Genomic DNA, 20,571 nt, shown 5'->3' with positions numbered 1-20,571 from the left:
TCACCATAAGGCAAAGAGCCACCAATAAACAAAACCAATTATATTCTCAGAAAAGCATCTTTTTTTTCTCAAAAGACTCTTTCGATGTACAACTTACCTCAGTTTGATACTTAATACTAATTACTATCTGGCTGCTATGTAATTTCTGCATAAAGATTTATGTCAGCCTAGAAAAGTGGCTAAAATCTATTCTGCAAATAAAAGGTGGGCAAACGAAGTTGAGATGTATTTACCCTCCATCTTTTTAACTCTTAGACCACCTTGCTGCCTCCAGCAGTTGGACAGTTATGAAACAATATTGTGTAAAAATATGGTGGTTGTTAAATAGATGTAAGGGGTTAAATTGTGTCACAGAAATATTGCAAACTGGATAGCACTATTAAATTGTTATATGTATCATAGCTGTGGCATAGCTCTCAATGTTGAGATTAGGAAACCTACAAGACAGCAAGATGGTTTTTAGGTGGTAGAAATATTTTTATTTCTTCTGTCTTAAGTTTCTGCAACCTCTAAGCTTCATTCAATCATTAATCAAGCATAATAGGAAAGGAGAAATGTGAGATCATCGTGTTTTGCATCAAATTTCACCATTCTGCATGTGTGGGCTGCATCAGAGGGTATCAAGTAGACACAAGTAGACCTTCACTTTTTAGGGGTCATATGAGCCAAGAACTCTGGCAAAAGTACAGCTGCTATGTCTGAAAATGTATGTCTTCAATGAATGATCACAATCTTGGTTTGTAGTGTTTCCATGTAGGGTTAGGCATAAAGTCTCCACTGAGGCGACGGTTTGGTTTATAATCAGCTTAGCAGGTGAAAAATATAATGGCATGTACCTGGACCAGAAAGTAAAATCCCTACTGGAGTTAACCAAGGTCAGCCAAACACATCACAACTAGAACTCTACTCTGAAGGCTTATACAGGATGTTAGAAGGTAAGCTTAGTCTTGATACTATCTCAGGAAATTAGATGTCCTTGTCCTCACAGAATAACATCATTGTCTACTTGTTGGTAGTTAGGACACTGAAAGAAAAGAAACCCCTTCTCACAGGATGAACTAGTTTTATTGAACAAGGGAAGAGAATGTGTGTGCATGTGTAGAATTCACTGCTGGTCCTGGCTGTACTCCACCCCCACCTGCCTGCGAGCCTCGTCCTCCAGCTCAGCCAGGAGAAGAGAGTCTGCATGGGTCATACCTGGGCTCTCCTTCAGCCCTGAACAGCAGAAACGCATTGAAGGAACACACAATATCTGCATCTGTGCATGCAAATAAATTCTCAGGTGTACTGATGCCACCTTCTGTTGAATACCGTGTATTGCAAGTCACTAGGACAATGTGCTTTAATGTTCATTCATAAAGCACTCTGATTAGATGCCTGCTGCTGGTTCTGCTTGCTTGCATTATTGTGTTCATTCATTCATTCATTTCTGTGTTAATTTGCTGATAGGCTACACTTCATCTCAATATAACAAACCCAGGTTCTCTGAGGTCTCACACTGCACACAGTACCTTTGAGCAGACACTGTCGAACCTCCTCAGCTTCGTAGCGCATCCCTGTGCTGTTGAGGAAGTTGAGGGGCAGATGGGGTTCTGGTATTGGGTATTGGGTCTCCTTCCCATTCACCACTAATGATGTGGGGCTCCACATGTGGGCAGGGACCTAGAAAAACCAACACATCACAGGACACCTACACTGTACCTATGCTGTATGCGTATTATGGCTGGGGGCTATGACTCAACTAGGCCATATGGCTCTACAGGTCAAGATAATTCTTCACAACAACAAATATCACAATGTTCGAAATGACAGTGGGTCTACACCTACACGTAAAGTGTGCTGTCATAATATTTTCCCATACTTTTCTAGACTTTTGTGCGATTCCCAAAATTCTTAAGGCCTGGGAATTCATCACCCAAACTTTACAAGACTTTCCATAGCTGCATCAGAACCCAGACTGTCCACAGTACAGGCCACACGTTAACCTAACTTCTCTTCCTAAATAGCTTCACTCACATACATATATATTTGCTTTACTAACTAACCTTACATCATACGTACTATATATTGAACATGCAAATGATCACAGTGCATATGGGTGCTGCATTTCTGACAACAATTACATTTTGATTATGCTATGTTGGTTATGCAGCCCTCCTGCAGTGACCTACCTTGATGGTGCCCTTAGTGCCCACAATAATGGCGTCATTGGGCATCTCAACAGCCACAGAGCAAGAAAACACCGCCATTCTGTTCCTGGAGAACTTCAGAGTGACAACCATGGTCTCATCCACTCCTGTAATAACAAACAAATACAAGACCCATGGTTAATACAGTGAGAAATAAACAATTCTCATGCACTTGGTGATTTAGTTAAGAAAAGTGCTATAACAATTATTATTACTGTGTTGTATGTTCATTGTCCACTGTTGTATAAGATGCATTTTCAATGCTGCCCTAAATTTTGGGACAATAGATACTATTGTATCCTGTCTTGAAGAAGAAAGAAGAAGGATGCATGGCAACATTAGGTTTCTCATTAGGTATATCTTTATTGTGCTAGTTGGCATGCAAAAGAAGAAAACTCCAAATTTTGGTTGGTTACCTGCCAAAGTGGCTAGTAGATCAGACTAACTTAACTTAACTGACCAATGTTGTTAAGTTCCCCTGCTGCTGTGAGAGCTACTGTCATTTTTTACTATACCTGTGTCTATAATCACAGATTATGGTGAAGTAAAGGAACCTCTCATTTGCATTTGAGGCATTTACCTAACACTCTTATCCACAGTGACTTACGAGTGAGCAGGTAGGGGTTCACTGTCTTACTGAAGGACACTTCGACAGGACACGTGGCTGTTGATGGACATGTGGACCTGTGACATTCTCGGTTATTCTCTCAAACCACTGGTGACAGGGTGGCAGGTTGGTTAGGGTGGCTGCCTGGTAGTAAAAGCAATGCCCGGCACCAATAGCACCCAATACTGGTACAGTGCCGAACCCCTCCAAGAATAAGTATTGAAATATAACTAATGTTAGCTTGATAACATGTTACACTACAACAGATAGTGTACACATTCATATTGTCTTAGTACAACCTGTTGCTTACTGCCCATCACATTTCATCAAGTACAATAGTATTATTGTGTATCTACAGTACTTTCCCACAGAGTTAAGAGAGGTTAATACCCTGGAATGAGACATTGCAAAGTAAAGAGACACCAGTAAAACTACACATCATACAGTCCAGTAGCTTCAGAACTGTCGACCCTTTTTTCATTACCTGTGTCCAGGCAGACTCCTGTAGCTTGGATGGACTCTGGTTTCTCTCCATTGTACACCATGCCTATGAACTGTAGGCAGTAAATGCCAATAATCAACAGAGCCCCTCCACCCAGCTCCTTCTCCACTGCTCTCGGTATGTGCATTAGCGGCACTCCAAAGTCCGTCCTCACCATCTTCACTTCGCCCACCTCCTCCTGGGCCAGAAGCCGCTTGATCTCCAGACTGGCCGGGAAGAATCTGGTCCATACAGCCTGGAGCAGGGGTGAGAGAAAGCATTTGTTACATTTGCATTTACATTTTAGGTATTTAGTTACTATGCAGAGTTGCTTACACTAAGTGCATCAGTAGAAAAAGCTTAAATTCTTAAACAGGGTTTGCACACTCACTTGGACATCAAATTCAAGGACTTTTCAGTGACTTTCATGGTCTTGTTTGGTGAAATTCAAGGACTCAAAATTGGTATGTTTTGGGGTAAGACATGACATTGGTCAAAATTAAACACCACAGAGGCTTCATTTGTACTTGTGATCTTGTCAAGCCAAGAAAGCTGTAATAGCTGGGTGCCTTATTTTATTTTTCCAAAATCCAAGGGGGAACATAGAGCTCTGACAACAATAAAGGCTCGGTCACCTTTTGTTACAAGCCGAGTCCTTGGAACAACCAGTAGGACTCTGCCAGAGGACCTGAGGCTCTGCTCTGGGTTCATAAGAGGTTGTTGTTGGGCAAGTTACAAATAATATTGATTTGAAACTGGTTGGAGTTTGGAGCGCCAGATAGAACAATCTCAGACTTCTTTTTACTGAGAATTGTGTGACATCCAGCATTTAACATCTAAACGACACTCTTTGAGGCAATTGAGAGTGCTGGAAACGCCTGGATATATGGGTATGTATATTTGAGTGTTATCTGCATGCAACAGTGAAAGTGAATATTATGTTTGCGGATGATGTCCCCCAGCAGAAACATGTAAATGGAGAATAATAGAGGGCCTAAGATTGACCCTTGTGGAACACCATATTTCAGATGAGCTGTTACCTAGTGGAGTTACCTAGCACAACACAGAAGGATTTAAATGATTGATTTAAATAAGATTTAAACCAATTCAAAACTATCTGTGAGCTCCACCAAATTTTCCGGATTAAGTAAAATGTCATGGTCAACTGTGTCGAAGGCTGCGCTAAGATCTAAGAGAATTAAGGTTTAACAGACACCTTTATCAGCAGTGAGGAGGAGGTCATTGGTCATTGGTCATCTACTCCAGCCATACTGTACCTCCATGAGAAAGACGTCGTTCATCTTGGCAGCGGCCACCATCTCCTTCGCCTCTCTGGAGTTCATGGCCAGGGGCTTCTCACACAGCACATTCTTCCTGGCGTTCATAAAGAGCAAACTCGCACTCTGATGGTAGGGGTGGATCGTTCCAACATACACCACCTCTGCACACAGGAGAGAACACAAACTGTAGCAAGCATATGAGATAATTCTAGTTGTCAAAATAGGAGGAAATTAAAGGAATACTGAAACGAGGCCTGGGTCAAACAGAATTTGCAATACTTGCTTCTTGTTTTAAACTGTTTGAAGTACCAGATGGGTGGAGTAGTACCACATATTGAGTGGCATATCACTTATGAAAATGAACTATCCTATAATACATTTTAGAAGGATACTATACAATATAAGTGCTAAACTATAAACTATATATAATATCCTATTGGATTATTATCGGACAAATATAGTGTCACCATATAAGAAGAAAGACCATCAAGTACAATAAGGTCACTATAAACTCAATATTGAGTACCACAGACACATTATAAGTCCCTCTATGAATATTATAGGAATATTTGTGATTTTTTTTGTTGTTGTTGGGACAAAAGTTTAAACTATTTCAAAGTCATTTTGGTACACTTTGACAGTTTATCTGACTTCAGCTGAACTCTTCTGATGTAGTAATCCCCACCCATCTGATGTCCAAAGGTTATTAAAACAAATGCTAAGAATCATTAGCCAATAGAATTTGACCCAGGTCTGACTGAAACTGACCTATGTCTGGGTCTCTGGCCAGCTCCTCATAGCTGCCATACGCTCGGGGAATGCTGTGCTTTTTAGCAAACTCTTGTGCATCCTGTAATTTGCGAGCTGCCACAGCCACAATCTGTGAATACAATTTCAAATGATTATTTATTGCAGTAAGTCACTCCTCTCCCACCTCACTAAAAGGCCCATTACAATCTAATTTGCTGCAGTCTATTATCCATGCCTGGGTTACGGGCCAAAGTATGACTATTGAACAAAGATTGTCTTCCTAAGTGGATGGATTCAACACTAGACTATCACATTTTCTGAAGCAATAGCCCAATCAATAATTCTGGTTTGTAATTTATCTCTTAACACAGTGTTTATAAAACTGTGTTTTACTCAGCTTTTGGTGAACAGACGTCACTTAGCGAGTCCAAAATTGCCAAATAATTTAGTATCTACATTGTGAATTATGTCAAAATTCAATCATATACTCAGGTTGGAGAATGTGAGGCAATTACTGTATATTAAGCTTCCTGTTAAGTTCTTCTGTTGATATATTGTGCCATTAGGCTATTGTACATTCTTGCCGCAATACAAAAAAAAAGAAAAGAAAAGAAAAGAAAAGAAAAAAGCCCGAACTTATTATATCTCGTAATTATTGTTTTCCAGGGAAGAAATGCCCATTTACTTCACGTTTTACGGTAAAAGTAAACCACAAAGTGATCGTTCTAGTGCGCCGTATAATCTCTAATAAAATGCGCCCAATTACCATTGAAAGTGGCGGGATTTAGCTCGTTAGAGGTGCTGTAGCGAAAGTAAGAACACTTATCCCCTTATCATTTAATTAGTAACGGACAGCATGGCGAACAGCAGAATGGAGGACAGGCTGCACAGCTAGAAGACCCGCTGAGTGATGAGGAATAGTAATGCACTTGAGCTACAGGCTGTATTTGTTTCTACGCATCTACTTATACTGATACCTGATGGTCTTCGGGAGGAAGTGTTTTCAGAGCCACTGTGAAATCATTACTGATTTTTCCGGCACTACAGATTCCCCACCTGGTTGCCATGTTGGACAGCAAGCAGAGACGGCGTGTTCATTTTAACAGTGGCAATCTCCTGCCAGAAGGTGGAGATAGAGTATTAATTTTGACTGTGTGACTTTGCACAAAACAACATGATGATGATGATGTGATTATGATAATGATGATAATGATAATGACGATAATGTGATATTCAGATGATGCAGTGCTAAATAAAAAGGTGGGTAATCATTCATAAGGCAAACAACCACCAATTTAAACAACACCAATTACTCTTCCAGATATTTTTATTTTTTTCAAAGACTCCTTCAACATCCTTACCTCAGTTTGATACTAATTATTATCAAGCTGCTATGTAATTTCTGCATAAAGTTTTATGTCAGCCTAAAAAGGTGGCTAAACTGTATTCTGCAAATAAAAGGTGGGTAATTGAGATGTGTTTACCCTCCACTACATCCCTGGTGATGCTTTATTGATCCCCGTAGGTAAATTCTCATTTCATATGACCTCCTCCGCAGGGAGGTCAGAGGTCAGGGTCACAGAAATATTGCAAACTGTAGGATATCACTATTGCATTGTTATATAGCTGGGGCAGTAGTTGGTTCTCAACGTTGAGATTAGGAAACCTACAAGACAGCAAGATGCAAAAATATCTGCAGCCTCTAGGCTTCATTCAATCATTAATCAGGCGAAACAGGAAAGGAGAAATTTGACATAATCTTTTTTCGCATCAAATTTCGTCATTCTGCATGTGTGGGCTGCAGCAGAGGGTAGCGAGTAGACATCCTTCACTTTTTAAGGGTCATATGAGCCAAAAAGGTTGAGAACAAGTGTACTAAATGAGCCATTCTCTTTGCTGACTCATAAAGGCCTTTCTCTGTCCTAACCTTGAAAAGCAGACAGTGCAACCTATTTTTGTACAGAGAACATGAATCTATTTGTAGACCTCTGCCAGGGTCAGACATGACAGGACACTTTGATTCAAATGTGCTATTCTAAGTCTCTTTTGATATGCATTGGATGATATTTGCCAACTCATGAAATGTAACATGGCTTTCACAATCAGCCCTTTATTGGATTCATCAATCATACACCTCACAGTGACAGCTGGTTTGTCTTTAAAAGCCCAGTGCTTGATTGCAGTAAGGTGGCCCATGTTGAAACACAGTTGCTCCAATACTAGCTTTGTTTACATAGTGATTTATCAAGTGTAAGAGTGTAAGTGTTCTCACTCTGAAATTCATCGTCTGTGCTTTTAATACAGAAACTGACAGTATTTGTTATTTATTGTATTTTGAGGCTGTTTACATTTACAATGTCTGTAAATACTGGAGTAAACCTGTGTTTTGAGTTCAAGTTCCAAAAAGCTTAAATTCAAATCAAACTCTCAGTAGAACAGTGGTGAATGCGCCCAAGATTTAGATGGTCAAATACATCGCTGATTGTATCTTTAATTCTGTGGATCAGTAGCAGCTCACAGTGCCAACCAAGTCACAGTTGTCTCATTAGATTTCTCCTCATGGGCGCAGGCTACGTCACACGGTGCCATGACGGATCTGCTTATACCAAAGATCCAAAGACTGCCCCCATGCAGCTCTCTCCGTTCAATCCGAGTAGTTTTAGATCAGGTCAAATGGCTTGGTTTTTGAGTGATGTCATTGGCTGTCCTGGTTGAAGACGACTCCCACCTGTTTCCTGGCTTCATCCATGATCTCTGTCAGCAGGACAGAGTCTGCCAGAGGCATCCGCGGGCTCTCCTTGAGTCCTGTGGATGAGGAGGAACAGTTAAACAGTATGGTCAGTTTAAATATCTAGTATGTGATCTATTTTTTCCTTGACTAGGCTTACATAAGCCACCAGCGCCAGTCAGTCAAAGTGACTGAAAGCCATGACTATTCATTTGACTATAATTATGCACACATGGACTAAGTCAGTCATTTTCTATTCATAATGAAGTATAAATTATGGCTATTCAGGGAGACAAATATTATGCAAATCGGTATTTGAAGCTAAAATAATAATAATAAAAATGCAAGTTAGGGGACATTCCAAGGACTGATAACAGCATTTTCCCCTGGTTTTTTACCAGCCCTTTGCAGAGTACATCAGTGTGTAACTGAATAGATACTAGTGTAACCAGAACTATACCTACAAACTGTGTGAAGCTCAAGGAAAGCAATGCCGTTGCTTCACTGTATTGTAGTGTCTTTCATTCAAAGTCAGCCTTTGAAAGGCCGCTTGTGGCTGTTGAAACAATTTCATCTCTTTGAAGAGAAATACACCATTTGCCTTTCATCATGACCTACCTTTAAGAAGGCATTGCCTCACTTCCTCTGCCTCATAACGAAGCCCAGTGCTGTTGGTGAAATTCAGAGGCAAGCAGGGTTCAGGCAGAGGGTACTGTGTCTCCTTTTCGTTCACCACCAGTGTGGTCGGGCAGTGCATGGGGCCAAGTACCTGGAGGACAGAAAAGACATTTAGCTTTTATGTTAATTGAAGCCTGCAAATGAAGAACCAACCATAAGAGTAGAAATTTGTAATGAATATTACATTCTGAATGCACAACCTCTCTGTAGTTATGAATGTGCATGGTAATGCAACCTACCATACAATGTTGAGATAATGAAATTTGGAAACATCAGTCATCTGAAAACTAAAAATGGACTGATATGGATCTTTGTCTGAATGCTTCAATTTATTTGATGAATTGTGAAATTAATTAACTCTCAACTCAGTCTTCACATGTCTTAATCATTTCTGAATTAATGTGAAATGCCCCCATGGAGGATTTGTTGTATGGCATACCCTGATGGTACCCTTAGTGCCACTGATGGTGGCATCATTTGGCAGTGGAACAGCAATAGAAAAGGTACAGAAGGCCATTCTGTTCCTGGAGAACTTCATCACCACCACCATGGACTCATCCACTCCTACAAACATCAGCAGAAAAGCAAAACAAAACAAAAAAAAACAAGTTAATCATTATGAATCTGCTGTACAACAAATGCCTGCTAACCATATATGTGGTTAATGATACTAATTTGATCTTCACATTGTACCCAGTCTTAACACTAACACCCCACACCACTTCTGCTGAATGACCTGCGTGTTGAATTATACCTGAGTCGAGCAGAACCCCTGTGGCCTGGATGGACTCTGGCCTCTCTCCGTTGAACACCATCAGCACAAACTGCAGGCAGTACACTCCGATATCCAGCAGAGCGCCACCGCCCAGCTCCTTCTTCACCGAGCGGGGAATGTGGAGCTGAGGGGAGCCGAAGTAGGCCTTTACCAGCTTCACCTCCCCTACCGCCTGTTCCGCCAGCAGCCTGCGCACCTCGGCGTGCACAGGGAAACAGCGGGACCAGATGGCCTGACAGGGACAGAGCAGACTCACCAAGTGGAAACACAGCTCTTATACTGGAGTTGCACCTGAACACTCGTTTAACTCTCCCCTTCCTGGATGAACATTGCTGCAGAAGTGCCTGTCAAACTAGACCTGTACCGTGAGAAGACCATGGTTCTAACAGGTTTAGGGATTTGATTCCAACACTTTCAATACTGAAAATGTGCGCTCATGGCACTGTAAGGCGATTTGGTTAAAAGTGTTGACCAAAATTGCAATGTCATATGATTTTAAAACTGTTGGTTATGTTTCAGCAATGGAGGGAATAGCCACAGCTTCCTTACCTCCATCAGAAAGACGTTGCTTTTCCTGGAGGCGTCGATGAGGTCCCTCACCTGCCTGGAGTTCATGGCGAAGGGTTTTTCACACAGCACATTCTTCCCTGCTTTGAGGAACAGCAGGCCCACGCGCCAGTGCTCCGTGTGCAGCACTCCCAGGTACACAACGTCTGTAGGGACACAGATGCTCCAGGTTCAGCTTCACACAGTAACGCCATTAGGCCATTATCTCTGCCTGTGCAGCCGGGCCCTCCCTAGCTGTTAACCCACCAATCTCTGGGTCGCTGGCCAGCTCCTCGTAGCTGCCGTAAGCCCTGGGCACACCGTGCCTCTTGGAAAACTCCTGTGCACGCTCCAGGCTCCTCGCTGCGACGGCTGCTATCTGTGCGCGAGAGAGAAATGCACACACACACACATTCATCACAGTGGCGTACCAGCTCCGTCAGCCTCAGCAGTGGCAGTCCTGGCAACTGTGTTCACCGCAAGGGAGACATCCTCTGTGACAATAAAGATACAGTGTGTTTGTTTGGATGGAGTACCTGGTGATCTCCAGGAGGCAGAGTCTTGATGGCCACGCTGAAGTCATGGCTGATGTTCCCCGCGCTGCACAGTCCCCATCGGGTTGCCATGTTGAATGGGATGCTAGGTGACAGATGAGTGGGGCTGCGCCTTGGTGAAGATCTGAGCTGCTGGCAAGTTGTGACCTTGGGAGAGGTTGCACGTTCAGAGGTAGAAATGTAGTAAACTGTCGAGCCTGCAGCACTTCAGTGAGCAGGCTGCTGCATTTATATGCTGGGGAGGGCAGGAGATGTCACCTTCCCTCTGCTCCCACCCCGGGGAAGAGGGTGTAAGACACACACACACACACATACATATACACACTCACACCACCATGCCCACACACATCCTGTTGTGTAGTTGCTGATACAGGTCTTTCAATCCAGGCTGAAGTGGTTTGTGCTGGTTGTCTCTGACAATCTGTAACACACAAGTGTCAATGACCCATCATTAACACACTGAGGGGAGGTGCTCAGTTTAATGTGTACAGAGCGAGGGTTCACCTTGTCCATAGATCAACACTCTCCCAGAGCAGCACAGGTCCTGTCATGGAGCCAGGAGCTGCTTTGTTTCCCATTGAGAGAGGCATTGATTAGCCTGCAGTGGCTTCACAACAGCACAGAGGCCAATGATTAAACTGGAGTCTCACTGGGGATCACTGGGATAAACAGATATGCTCGCTTCACAGAATGCTAGTGGAGCCCGCAGCAGGGCAATTTAACTGGTCAGTAAGCTGAGCCAGGATGACTATGGAAAAGCATCAGCTCTGTTGCCCTTGAGCTAAATATTACCTGTTTATCCAGACAGGCGCTTGTGTAAACTCCCTGCCGCATGCTACCAGTAGAGGACACTGTGTTGTAAGCAGAGTTCACTTTCTCACTCAGGCTCTGAGGATTGGGCATGGATCGTTGTAACGAATTACATTATGGTTTGCAGCATCAGGTAACATTTGGTGTGAATCAAAACAGAAGGCAGACACACTTTAGAGAGTTAACAGTCTGCCAAAGGTCATACAGAAGTCAATAGGGACAGAAAAAAACAAGGATTGTTCATGTTTTAGATATTAGTTGTTATACAGTGACAACATGACAACAACTCGTCAAATGTTTTTTGGTTGACATAAATATTTTACCTACGGTACATATATTTTTTTCTTTTTTTTAAATATTTTAAGACAACACCCGCATTCAATAGCACTATCAAATCGATATAGATGTCAAAATCATTATTATGTCCAGTTATTTAATTTCTGAGTGTATGATCCTTCCTCTATTCTCTCTAATTTCATGCTACAGTATTTCCTGCAGGTATGGATTTTCATGAGAACACAGTGTCAGCAAAATATCCTCATTGTAAAAGAAAAGGAATTTTATCAATGACTCTGCTTGCTGGCTGCTTGGCTTTTGTGTTTCACTTCCAAATGAATTCTGGGAGCTGTGTGCCGTTGTCATAACGACAAGGTACCAGCTGGGCAATTTGTATGCAAATGGCATCGGGCTTGGCCTGATATCCCTGCCTATACCACAGGACCTGGTTACCATGGGAATGCCTAACTCCTCCTGGGGTATTTTTTTTTTGTCAAAGGAGTACATGGTCGCTGGAGTACATGGTGACATCACCACAGGTGTTAAAAAAGTGTGAGAGAAAGAGGCGCAATCTGACAGGGCAAGTCCAACTAGGTTTTGAAGTGGTGTGAAGCAATGAATTGGTTCTGTGTCACCTGACTTCAGTGCAGGCAGACACTGAAGTGGCTCCAGACGCAGAGGCTCAGGTGGTCAGAGAGCGGTGCTCTGAACAGGACTTGGACAGGGTCGCCCAACAGCCATGCACTGGGACCCTACTGCCCTCACCCTCAGCTGCACCATGGAAGTCTACCGGATGTCTACCAAACTCAAACTTTCCTGCTGAAAGCCACCGATATCAGCCTCCCTCCCCTGCATAAGCTCAAGGTCATGGGGAGGATAAGCCTCAACTGATCAGACTTTCAGATCTGACGGAGAGCGGCTAGCCTTGGAGCCGGGCAGAGGGTGGAGGAGTTTGGGGCCCTGGGTCTCTGCGCTGAGCCTGGGCCAGGGATGGAGGCGGACAGTAAAGATGGCTCCGTAAAGTGAATGCTGATGAGCCGAGTCATTCAGGAACTTGGCATGCGGAAGGAAGCTGGCACCTCATTAATTCAGCATGGCCAGGACGATTGCCTTCCACTCCTATCACTTCTCACTGTCTTTATTTGATTAAAAATTCATGCATCATCTCTTGTCTGCGTCCCTATTCCACCAGGACATGGAAAAATGGCATCCGATGCGTCACATGACCGGTCACAACAGTTTCCATGGAGGGGGTGGATCGTTGCCTGTGAAGGTGGTTGATCACAGCGGACACTTTTGTTTCACACGTTGTCACATCACTTCATCTCCGCATCCTGCTGTCAGAATGACTCTGTCCCCCTTTGTCATCACTGTAGCAATGCACCACTGTTGCAGCAAAACCTTGTATCTCAAATTTAGGTGATTTTCATGGTTTCATTTGATTCAAGGCTTTTTACGTGGTCTTTTATAGGTTGATCAAGTGTCACAACCCCATTAGACCCATTCAAAACTTAGAGCAGAATTTTTATAATGCATGGCTGTGGAAAAGATCATTGATTTTCTAAATTCCTGAAAGTTTTTTCTTTTTACTTTTTGAAGATACAAGGTTTTCACCTGATAGCTGCAATATGGCTCTGCAACACCAGGCAGCTTCATCTTACCACGTAACAGCTCTGTATTTCATCACCAACTTCAACTTAATGGGAAATAAAAAGGACCAGAGAGAGGCACCCTAATCCTATTTTGATTGATGCGGATATGCATAGGGTTTTTCCCCCTCCTTCTTAGAACCAGCTGTCACTGTAAGTGAGAGCCATCTTGCTGCTCTGTATTTTTTTGGGGGGGAAGGAACTGCTGTTATGGGAGCGCACCATCACTCCTTCATCTCTGTCTCAAGGTCACTGCAGAGGAAGGGTGACAGGCTAGACAAGCGCCAGGAGGTGCCAGCCGGTTTGAGAGTAGGTTGGGAGCTTGATGAATCCAGGGAGAGTGAGAGGGAAGTGTGCAGCGGGGAGTAATAAGTCATTTTGTCAATGCTACAGAATGTACTGATGTGTGGGCCGTTTTTTTTCCTTTTTTTTCATTAGAAAAAGTGTGATAGAGGGAGACTGAGAGGAGCAAGCAGAAATGGGAGCCTTTGAGCCCAGCATTGTGCCAGCCCTTTGAGAGTCCTATCTTTGTCTGCAGCATGCACACACTGGGAGGCTGAGCTGTGGAGCAGGAGCAGGCTGGACCAGAGCTGACTTAGCGGCCCTTCATCTGGGCGTTAGTGGCGCTGGTGATGGAGGGGGTGGGGGGGGTGGGTGGGTGGGGGGGTTGTACGGGCAGTACAGCCAGACATAGAGCTATTACATCCATTTACCACTCTTCATCTGGATCCACTCTCCTCCAGTTTCCATGGTTTTCTCAGTCAAATCCACATTAGCCATGGCAGGGAGGGTTCTGCCAGCATCTGTCCTCCTGGTGTGGCTGTACCTCCACAACCCTCGCAGCTGAAAACGCTCACATCCGTGGAGACAGAAGGGACACTGGGTGGCAGGTCAGCAGGTTGGTTAGGCAGGTTGGTTTGATTCACCATTACGGTTCCTTGGTTGTATGATGGTCTGTTTGACCAATATGTGGTATTGTTATTGGTTTATCGGTTTATAAGGATCCCCATTAGCTGCAGTTTATGCTCCAGCTACACTTCCTGGGGTCCACATGAAACACAAAAACATGACATTATACAACGCAGTAATGAACATCAACAGCATACAAAGATCAACACAGATACAAAATGACATGAAGTTAAAAACACCACAACAAACAAAAAGGAAACACAAAAAGGTAAGTGTAATATAGAAAGAAAGCCATAAAAAGTATCATATAGGCTACTGTAGACCTTTATTTGCTATTTGTCTCAGATGGTGCTGTATGGTGAGAGTAGTTTTTTAAACCTGTTAATGGCACAATATAGTAAAATAGTGTTTAATAGTGTTGCAACTAATCATCCCTGGCAATCATTGGCACCATCAGTGCCCACTACTGCCAATATGCCCCTGAGCAGAGTCACCTAACCCTCACATCTTTGAACCAACCGACTCCAAGGAAGGGTATTGAAAAGTAGCTATAGTTTCAGCTAAATATTTTGATACAACAGGAATTCACTTGCAATGTGTCACTGTGGTTTTATCTATATTTGTAAAAATAAAAGCATACATATACTCTGGAGCAATGTTGCAGGCATAAAAATAAGGGTGACAGGTTTCCTAAGGTGAGAGTTTTCATAGTAACAAATGCATGTGCTAATATACAAAGAAATAGCTTCCCTTCTCCAGAGATTATGTAATGTTTACATCAAATAGAGCTGAAAAGAAGCTTTCTCCAGCCAAGAAATAAGCCCTTTGAGAAGGGCTTCTGGTCCTATGGTGGATGTTTATTTCTGTTTGACTGCTGAACAAGGTGTCAGACTATCAGTGCTGTTGTTCCACTGGAGTAAGTACTATCTGTCTCCATTAACTGGAGCCTGGATCTGGGGAACATGGGGGATTCTCACTCTCTCTCTCTATTTCTCTTTCTCTCTATCTCTATCTCTCAGACACACAAACAAAACAACAGCTGTGTCACTATCCAAGTCCACGATGGCGCCACCTTGTATCGGCCGGCTGAGATTGTGTGAGGCGATACGGAGTCCATCACAGGGATCCTGCTGAGGTGAGAGTGGCAGACATGGCAGGAGCCAAGACACGGGGCAGATACCAACCTCTATCACCCAGCTGATAATGTCCATTTCAGTTTGAGGAATGTCCATTATGGAGTGTATCCATCACCTCCACGACGTTCTGCTTGACCAGACGTAGAGAGGTGTTGAGATGTTGGCATGCACCGGGAATGGCACAAACCCAAGTAGGCTCAGATTAGCCACCTTTTTTTCTATTGTGAAGTAAAGTTTGATAATAATCATAAGAATGTGATGCGTAATTGATCCGTGTGAGGAAATTGTCTTTTTGCTTGCCCCCGTCGAGGGAGGTCAGAGTGTGGGGTCGGACACAGAGCCGCGCCCCTGGAGCTGGTGGTGATTCAGTGTTTTGCTCAAGAACACTTCACAAGTCACAATGAAACAGCATTTTGAGAGCATCTTGCTTCCTTAATGTGACATATTTCCAGTTGAAACAGGATATTGGAGCAGAACATAACGTGAGGAGAGATCATTCAAGTGCAAACCAATAGGTTAGGGAGAGAAATGCAGTTCTGTTTAATGGAAAGGGCGTCTTGTGGCACAGGTCACCACTAAAGAATTTCCATTTTTCAGGAAGTAGAAGTAATGGAATTTTGAATACACTGTAAATACAAGAAGCTAAAATTTTGGTCATTTTTTGGCATAAATTGTCAAATGGTATGATAGTTAAAAGAAGGTGTAAAAAAAGGTGCAAAAATGTTCTTTAAGCAGGGCAGATGCATGCTGACATACAAGGGTCCTGGTGCTTGAAAGATGGTCTCTCTAAATACAGAGCCACTCTGCTGCCCCATTCATCCACCTTTTCCAGCTGATACAAATCTTTGTGATCTAAATTCAAAGTAGGGCTATGGCCTATAGGAAGAAATAATAGACTGATATGAGGATATGATCTTTCCAAAAGGATAAAACAAGTGAATACTATTTTGAATGTAAGATTTGGTTTGTTTGTTTATACTGGTGGATGTTCACTTTATGGCACCTGAGTTCATAGTTTCTGCTAGTTTTCTCCACAGAAATGTTTCCTTGGCGGGTGGAAAGGCCTCTGGAACACCCTTTGGAACATGTGACAGTAAAACTGTTCATTGAAACCAACGTAACTGGTTTACCCACCTTTTAATTTACCACTCCATCACTGGTCTGTATCCCCCCTGCTGCCCAGTCACCCTGGCTCCTCTGTGGGGAGGACGATGCCATTAAGCAGCCCACACACTCCACTGCGTCTCCCTGTTTAATTGCCTGATAGGGCTTGTGATATTTTTATCAGCCGTCCTGTGGTGGATGGCTGCCGAGAGGGGAGACGTGTGTGTGTGTGTGTGTGTGTGTGTGTGTGTGCGTGCGTGTGGGTGCATGGGTGTGTGTGTCTTGCGTGTCATGCCTCGGTACACCCCTGACAAGAGAGCTGCCTGCCTGCCGCAGGAAACCCTGCGCTTCTGTGCACCTGCATATCAAACTGTGTGACCCAGCCTCTCACCCGTGGCACAGCACAGAACATCCATACGTAGTACAGCTTTGCCTTAGGCCTCATTATCATGGTGCTATAGGTGATAAATAGGGTCTTCAGCACTTTGCAGCATTGTTAAGTGATCTGTTATGATCATTATTATTATTATTATTATTATTATTATTACTCCAGGCAGTGTTTTCATGTGGTTGTGGTGACATTATAGAGGTTTAAAGATGGCTGTGGAAAATATTGTGGATGGATTTATCACTCCAAGCTGCTATCAGTATCAGATATGGGGCTTTTCCTGCCTAGGGACTTTTTATACAGATACACAGGTACACGCTTACACTGGCACTCTGCCACAGACACATGCACACACACACACACACACACACACACACACACACAGACACACACTGCTCACACTTCCCTGCCGGCTGTTAGTTTTATTAACTGTATGCTTGTCCACAGTCAGAGTGATTTAGGGCTTTGGAGGAAGGTGGAGGGAGGAAGAAGTGTCAGTAGGGGAGCCAGAGAGAGAGAGAGAGAGAGCGAGAGAGAGAGAGAGAGAGAGAGAGAGAACATAGGATCCTTTAATGGAGCGCCTGAGCCCACTAACTGCCGACCAAGATAAAACCAGGAAAAACCAATTCTCTCATTTTGCCAGCTGAGCTGTTGGCGGGGGATTAGGAAGTGGATTCCACCTCCCCAGGATCTCGGGAAGTGCGAGTTCTGTTTTATGTGGGAATTATTGAAATTGTTCGCCAACTGCCTCCGTGCGGCCTAAGAAATTTCACCGTGGTCGCTCCACACCCTGATTGGATACAGCCAGTTAGTCACACTATCTCACAAAGCAAGCACAATTCCTCCCAATATAGGGTTGCCGCGCCATTGATATATGTAAATGTAACACGCCGAACTATGATTGTAGCTCATCCATGGAATAAATTAAGCAAAGCATCTGCTCTGTATTTCTTGTTCAGGCTTTTTTTTTTTTTGACCATAGGCTTATTTCCTGAATGGACAATAACATGAGCCATAATCTCATTCAAGGCAGTCATCATTCAAACAGTATAATGCATTGGGGTCTATTGCATTTCAGAAGAAATTGTTCCTTTGAAATGAATATAAATAAGAAGCGAATGAACAGGAAACGGGCAAGGAACCAACCGCGGGTGTTCCAAAGGCCGATAAGAAAAACAACAAACATCGCTCACTCTTTCAAGAAATCGTCACAAGAGAAAGGTGCGCGTTAATGATCAAAATTTCTGTGCGGTTGACTCATAAAAATCATGAAATATTCAGAGTTTAACTGCCTCCTTTAATCCCAACGGCTGTGCCAGGATTAGATGAGAAGCAGAACTGGATGTTCAAAAACACCGCCTCTTTCTCTCTCTCTCTCTTTCTCTCTCTCTTCTGACACACACACACACACACACACACACACACACACACACACACACACACCTACACTCACCCTGTACACAGACACACTCCATCGCTCTCTCGTTGCCTCGCCAGTCTTTTCCTCTCCCCTCCACATCCTTCTCACAGTCCCTCTCACATCCTCCTGTCACTCCTCCTCCCTACAGTATCTCTCTCTCTCTCTACTCTGGGTTCTCTCGTTCTCCCCCCTCCTCCACCCTCTTATCACACATACGCACACACACACACACGCACACACACACACACACACTCACTCACACACATTTGCACATACTGACATACATACAGTTTTCGTGCCCTGGCACACAAATACACACACACACACACACACACAAAAAGACAGTCACACATGCAAGCATGTGCACACGCACCCGCACACACACACACACACACACACACACACACGCACACACACAAACAATACAATTTTCCCCACTCCTCCCTCTTGTTGTTTTTTCTGTTTTGCTCTGGGGAACTTGGCACTGTACTGTAACTGTCTGTTAAATCCACTGCTGTGAGCTATGTGGTTAAACACCCATACACACACTCACACATAATTATGTACATATATATATATATATATACAGTACATATATATATATCTTGCACATTTTGCAAATAAAAAAAGGATTTCCTTTGAAACACTTAAGGTGGCAATATCAAAGGTAGCTCAGAAGAATCCACTACTGCTAATGAAAGTGAGTCACCCTTTACACAAATTAGCATTGTTGTTTCCTTCAATACATGTAAAGTGAAGCCCCATAGTCACAGTGAACCCCCTCTTGATAGAAGGCTCTTACATACTCACAGATTCCCATCCACATCACTGTTTTTAATGAATGAACCATATCTAAACATCTATTTTGTATTTTTGTTAGCCTGTCACAGCATAAGCCGTGTCAGCTTTTATGTCTTTAGGTCTCTCTGCTGTCAACAGACTGGTATGAATGGTAAAAACTTTGTAACGCTAATAGGCATAAAGAAAGAACAACACCATAGCTAGTTAGCTATGCTCTGCAAGTACCTGAACGGACTGCATGCCTCCTCAGCTGCATGTGATTATTTCTTTATTCTTTCACTCTGTACTCCTCATATTGGCACAATAGCACAAAAAATCATTCCATAGTGCCCTTTGCAACAGGAGCCAATAGAGGACCGGCCCGGTCAATAAAGAATGTCAATCCATGCACAAGTATTCTATCATTTAGACCCTGTAGCCATTGTGTTACACTTAATTAATTTCACCCGAGGTCTCTCTCCTTTCCCGCCTTCTAAGCCCACCTCTTATTCTTCCTCCTCTACCTCTTTCTTCCTACGAGCCCGTCAGTCCTTCCCCATCCCCCTCTCCTCCCTCAGCACTCCTCTCTTTGTGCAGGCGCTGCTGATTGTTCAACAGTCCTTTAAGCCTCATGGTGAGATCTATTTCTGACTCTTAAGCGCACCAGTGGTGGTCAGCTTTGGAGAATTTGTGTGAATCTGTAATAAAAAGAAAAAAATCGTTCAGTGGTCGGGCCCCTTGCATTCTGCCTTCCATTGTACCAACTTGTCCTAACAGCGGCCGATTCCAACTGATTCTGACTGACTTCACTAAGCGCTGGCATGCGTAAGCAGCCCTCCTTGACTATATAACATAACGTTACACGCCGTTTGACAGAAGGAGGATAATTGCGACGCTGGCTTCGACTCCTATATGCCACGCGCTTTCCATCTGTTACCTGGTTGATGGGAAGCATTAAGTTCATGAGTTTAGAGTATGCATCAGAGTAGAAAATGGCTGGCTGAGGAATGCCCGTTTGCTTGTTTGTTTGTTTACAAGACAAATGGTAAGGACTTAATTGGATGTCTCTGACCTCAGAGGATTAAGTTAATGAGGCCTTTAGGTTTGCTCTTTCAATACCCAATCACATTTGGTATGGGCCTGCAATCCGCCACATAAATAGGCTGTTTTTTTTCCCCTCCTCCCAATGGCTGAGATTATTCATTTGCGGTTGAGATGAAGCGTGGGGGTCAAGAGGGCCAGTGTGACACTCGGTGCATTGGCAGGCTGACTCCAAAATGGCTCCTCTCCTCTCCTCTCCTCTCCTCTCCTCTCCTCTCCTCTCCTCTCCTCTCCTCTCCTCTCCTCTCCTCTCCTCCAAAAGAGATCCAGCTCAACAGACTGGCTCTTCTGCGAAACTATAATTATGGGAGTCAATAATGGCACTTCAAACAATCTTAATTATTCTGCACAACGGCCAGCCCTGCACATGTGTAATTAAGCCTTTCTAGATGCACATGGTGGATGATAAT

At 43.4% G+C, this 20,571-nt stretch overlaps 2 protein-coding genes across 3 annotated transcripts; both read right to left on the bottom strand.

The window, feature by feature from the left end:
* Positions 1 to 1,057: 1,057 nt before the first annotated feature.
* Positions 1,058 to 6,374, bottom strand: LOC139907828 (trans-1,2-dihydrobenzene-1,2-diol dehydrogenase-like). 2 transcript variants are annotated; one of them, XM_071894324.2, is made up of 7 exons: positions 6,285 to 6,374; positions 5,326 to 5,437; positions 4,555 to 4,718; positions 3,281 to 3,533; positions 2,172 to 2,296; positions 1,512 to 1,662; positions 1,058 to 1,215 (listed from the first exon to the last, which is right to left on the bottom strand). In XM_071894324.2, the coding sequence occupies exons 1-7, from the start codon at positions 6,372 to 6,374 to the stop codon at positions 1,106 to 1,108; spliced, it is 1,005 nt and encodes a 334-aa protein (XP_071750425.1). In that variant the 3' UTR covers positions 1,058 to 1,105. The 2 variants fall into 2 exon arrangements, with proteins under 2 accessions (XP_071750425.1, XP_071750426.1); XM_071894325.2 differs by having other exon boundaries at positions 1,077 to 1,215; positions 2,168 to 2,296.
* A 1,628-nt stretch (positions 6,375 to 8,002) lies between these two features.
* dhdh.1 (dihydrodiol dehydrogenase, tandem duplicate 1) lies at positions 8,003 to 10,660 on the bottom strand. The gene is made up of 7 exons (XM_071894335.2): positions 10,571 to 10,660; positions 10,302 to 10,413; positions 10,038 to 10,201; positions 9,468 to 9,720; positions 9,153 to 9,277; positions 8,654 to 8,804; positions 8,003 to 8,112 (listed from the first exon to the last, which is right to left on the bottom strand). The coding sequence occupies exons 1-7, from the start codon at positions 10,658 to 10,660 to the stop codon at positions 8,003 to 8,005; spliced, it is 1,005 nt and encodes a 334-aa protein (XP_071750436.1).
* Between the last annotated feature and the right edge of the window lie 9,911 nt (positions 10,661 to 20,571).

This window comes from Centroberyx gerrardi, chromosome 1 (assembly GCF_048128805.1).
Source record: "Centroberyx gerrardi isolate f3 chromosome 1, fCenGer3.hap1.cur.20231027, whole genome shotgun sequence".
Taxonomy (NCBI): Eukaryota; Metazoa; Chordata; class Actinopteri; order Beryciformes; family Berycidae; genus Centroberyx; species Centroberyx gerrardi.
The sequence above is the reverse complement of the archived record's forward strand: the minus strand, read 5'-3'. Positions and strand labels throughout refer to the sequence as shown.